General features: G+C 37.7%; 1 protein-coding gene across 1 annotated transcript; it reads right to left on the bottom strand.

Annotated features, from left to right (window-relative positions):
- Positions 1-16: 16 nt before the first annotated feature.
- Positions 17-4,241, bottom strand: LOC108965566 (putative inorganic phosphate cotransporter; the record flags this gene model as incomplete). Its single annotated transcript, XM_018928084.1, is given in 3 exon segments — positions 17-1,090; positions 1,153-1,289; positions 4,024-4,241. Coding segments are annotated over 2 exon segments (1,110 nt in total), but the record flags the coding sequence as incomplete, so codon positions are not given.
- Positions 4,242-4,656: the final 415 nt, after the last annotated feature.

Raw genomic sequence — 4,656 nt, 5'->3', positions numbered from 1 at the left:
AAAGGGAAAGACATACCGCATCGGTGACTACGAAGCCCACAACCAGTGGCGTTAACAAAGACACCACATTAGTCAGCGTATTCRCGATACCCATTACGACGCCTGCATGATTTGGCGATACATCAATCGTGCTGAGCACACAACCCATGGTAATGCCACCGTTGAAGCCGACATTCATGGTCATCAAAGCAATAGCCCAAGATCTATTGGTGTCATYAAGGAATCCTATACCGATCATAAAACACGCAGGCAGCCACATGGCCGATGTATTGGCGATCTTACGCACCACCGTCAAGCAGAGCCAATTCCTTGCGACCGCCATATTACCGAAGAACAAGTACATGTACGACATAATCCAACGCGCTATGTAGGGCAGTGATGAGCACAATGCAGTACTTTTTATATTCATATTATATACGCCATTGAAGTACGAGGGAATCTGCGATTGGGCGGTGCTKATGCCCCAGGTTTCGGCACAACGCACAACGAGTAACGCCAAGAAGGGCACCGATGTGAACATTGCCAACCATGGTACAGGTATTTTCCGTTCATGGAAGTCTTTCTCACGKCGCATAGAAGTCTCAATGTACTCGCACTCTGCTTTCATAATAAAGCGCGATGTTTGCGGATTATTCGCTGCGAAAATCTGCCAAAATAAACACCAGAGAAAACCAGCGCCAGCTGAAATATACGAAATACCCGGCCAGCCAARCGCGCTACCCGCAATCAAGCCACTCACAAGCATTGCCAACACCATACCACAATCGACACCCGAATATATGATTGCGCCCAGCAAGTTRCGCTCRCGTGGCGGAGACCATTTCGCAATRTGCTCATGTATGGAGGGAAAGAGTGCTGCCTGGCAGAGACCCTGCAGAATACGTATAACACATAAYATTTGCCAGCCACCCCAACACACCAGATATGGTGTGACCAAACTGCATATAGACGAAGCGAAGACACCTATGCTCATCACAATTTTCGCACCGAAACGWCGACTCAAATAGCCACCGGGAAACTGTGTGACCACGTAACCCCAGTAGAAGCTGGAAATTATATAAGATTTTTGTTCTTCCGTCCAATCGAATTCCTATAAAATATTAGCTAAGGTTAGTTCTTCTGAGAGRGAGACGAAAGGAGTTATGTGTTCACCTGAAAATTAGGATTCGTGCTTYCGGCGTTTGTCATCGCGACCACAGCAACCGAAATGTTTAGGCGACTTATAGAAACCACAACAATGTTGAAAAATAACAGTAGAGTTTGTACATGGCGTACACCAAAGCCGGGTCCTGAAATAGACAAATTGGCAAAAAATTGTCTTTAAGACTATAGAACAAAAGACATTAGAATATTCTACATTTTCAATCATACTACAAYTTATCCACAAGAAGACAAAAATTCTACTCTAAAATAGTCTAAAYAAAGCTCTTGTATGGAAACTTTTCTAAGTAGCCAAGCAAATTTGATGTTTTTTCTAATTTTCTRTCTTTTTTAATATATATATACATATATATATGAGTGGTTATTTCCGTTCTTTGTAAATAATCTAAAATGTTTTAATGTATTTGGCTTATTTTATATTCCTTTCTTTTAGGTAAATGGTCACATAAATAATTTTAGCTTGAGAACTACCACCCGCTTCGATAAGAATGTGTTTTCCTATAGGCCTAAGTTCACAGTGCATTCATCATTATTAAACAAGAAAATCTTTKTATACTGATATAGTAAATTTTTTAATTTCAGCTACATTATAACACTAATAGGTAACTAAGCTTTTTAACCATCTAGAACTCTGTGTAGTAACGTTTGGATCTTAAGGAATTTTATATGAACCGGTACTACTTTTCATAAACCTAGTCAAACGGCAGACTTGTTTCTAATTAATTTGGAAGTAAATGTATCATATTATATGACTATTTTCCTATTTATGTATGAAGAATTCCAATACCTCAGTAACTTTGTGGACTGTTTAGTCGTTTAATTTTAAAATTTCCATTCGTTTTAAAAGCATAATCTCTTTTCACAATATAAATGATAAACAAAAACTAAGCCAGTGCAACCAAACTATGCTTCCTCATCTCAAGCAACGGAAAATTTGGAAATGTTGCAAATCGTGGAATAATGGAATAACAAAGTTAATTTTTGTTTGGAGCACTTTGTAGTTATAAAGTAAGTAATCCAATATGGTTGAGATAAGTATTCAACATATTTGTCGTAAGTCCCGTGTCTTAAATTCAATCTTACTACATYACTTACAATCATAGCTTATATTCTTATCTACTGAAATGATTCTAACTTCTATATAATAAAAATATTATAGCTGTCGCACGTGTGCATCCCACGCACGTATCAATACGAGCGAATGATGACGTCTATTTTCCACTCAAATTGAATTTAAGCACTGAAGACAATAGCTAGTTGAGAGTGCAATGCAAAGTATTTGTCACCTGATTAAAATACATGTTGCCTATATYATCTAATTTAAAAAAAACTCGTAAATATGTWATAATTTTATACGATCYTTTTAGATCAAACCGAATATTTTKTAAGGGGATCGCATTTTGCACAGTGTGACCTTTCGACATCTTTATTAGTCTTTAAAATAATGATCGGCCAGTTTGTATGGGAGCTATACACTATGGTTGTCTGATTTCGGAGATCCCAACAAATGAGCAGCTTCTTGGGGAGAAAATGGAAAGTGCAAAGTTTCAGAACGATATCTCAGGGACTCGCGTATATACAAACAGACATATTTGGCTTAATTGCCTTAGCGCGCTGACCATTTATATATGTCCATTATAAGATGATGTCGTTGTGAACGAAGCAAAGCCCATCTGATATGATGTTGAGAAGCAAAGTGAGCCAACGGCGTACGTACCCATGRTTTAGAGAATTATTCCTTTTATATGTACAAATTTTGAATAAAAATGTGGTAAGGCAGATGATGATAATGATATTATGAACCGTTTCCACATCATTGTATTATTATTAAGAGATAATAAAAGAGAGTTTTTGCACTTTCGTACAGCTGCTGGTGTACGGCGATGGTAATTGATATCATTGGTCACAACATCCGCGGCGTTAATTCTGCTTTCCCGACGAAATATATACCGTCATCAAAGAAACAATTGTCATAATCGCAACGGAGTTCTCAAGTCAATGTTGACAGTCTTAATATCGAAGTTGTCTGTCTCTTATACACATCTAGTCATCAAAGAAACAATTGTCATAATCGCAACGGAGTTCTCAAGTCAATGTTGACAGTCTTAATATCGAAGTTGTAAATAATTTCGTATATCTGGAAACCAACATGAACACCAACAGCAGCGTCAGACTCAAAATCGAACGCGGAATAACTTTTGCCAACAAGTGCTACCTCGGACTGAATACGCAATTGAGAAGTTAAGTCCTCTCTCTTTACGAACAAAGACCAAATTCAACAAGTCCTGCTATATGGTACAGAGACATGGACGACGACAATATCTGAAGAGTCGCCGTTACGAGTTTTCCAGAGAATGGTTATGGGAAAGATTTATGGTCCTTTGAGCCTGGGCAACGGCGAATATCGTAGCCGATGGAACGATGCGAGTCATGCCATAAGAATGGATGAAACCACTGTCGCTCAGTGTATTCCGCCAGGGGAAGCAGAGGAAGAAGAGACCTCTACTCTGTTGGAAAGATCAGATGGAGAAGGACCTGGTTACACGTGGAATCGCCAATTGGAGCCAATCAGTGAAAACAGAAGAACTACTGACGCGCTTTTGTAAACTCGGCTATTACCAGTAAAGAAGAAGAAAGTCACTATATTCGCAAAATCATACACATAACATTACTAAAAAGTAGAGTAAAATAAGCACACCCTTGCCTACGCCAATGATCRTGACTACTCTTGTGGCACATAATATGAAAATAACGAAAAAATTGTTTACAATAAATATATAATTTACAAACTAGACTCGATATATATATTTATACGTGCTTTACTAATTCTAAATTAGTAAAGGATCCTTTATCCACACCCACTAAAATTTGCTCCATGCTCATTTTTTTTTACAATTTTCGCACGTTCGAATTCACTTTAAAATTTTTCGGATATACTCGTATGCTTAATTTGATTCTATTTTTGTCCTGTTAGAATTCTTTTAATGCCAATTTGTAACAAATCTTTCGAAAGTACAATGCTTTTGGGCAACAGCTACTACGCGACTTTACTAAAAATCCCAAGTATCCATTGTACTTATTTGTATCGATCTATACTGTTAATATTTTAGTGCATTCGTAAGTATTTGTAATCGCCTCACAATCTTGCCTATTTAGTAAAAATATAAAACAAATATATCACAGTTATCGGGTGATACTCAAAGCGAACGGTTGTGTGTGTTTGTGATATTTGGTGAGTTTTGCTAATCTCCCACACTTTCTTTTCGTAAGTGCTTAACAACCTCAAGAACTTTCAATTGAATCACGTGTTAAGGAGTGTTAATAGTATTTTATAGTGAACAGCAAATATTTGCCCCCAGAGAGTGTCCCTCTTGGGGATACAAGGATGACAAACTTTCATGTGAAGCACGTGCACCGCTAACAACAAAAAATAATCCAAGATATTTAGTGCTAAGTGCAACGAACACTCAAAAAAACCATAAGCAAATGCTTGTG

This window comes from Bactrocera latifrons, unplaced genomic scaffold, assembly GCF_001853355.1.
Source record: "Bactrocera latifrons isolate USDA-ARS-PBARC rearing strain unplaced genomic scaffold, ASM185335v1 scaffold_1416, whole genome shotgun sequence".
In the NCBI taxonomy this organism is placed as follows: Eukaryota; Metazoa; Arthropoda; class Insecta; order Diptera; family Tephritidae; genus Bactrocera; species Bactrocera latifrons.
Note: the sequence above shows the minus strand (reverse complement) of the source record. Positions and strands in the feature narration are given on the sequence as shown.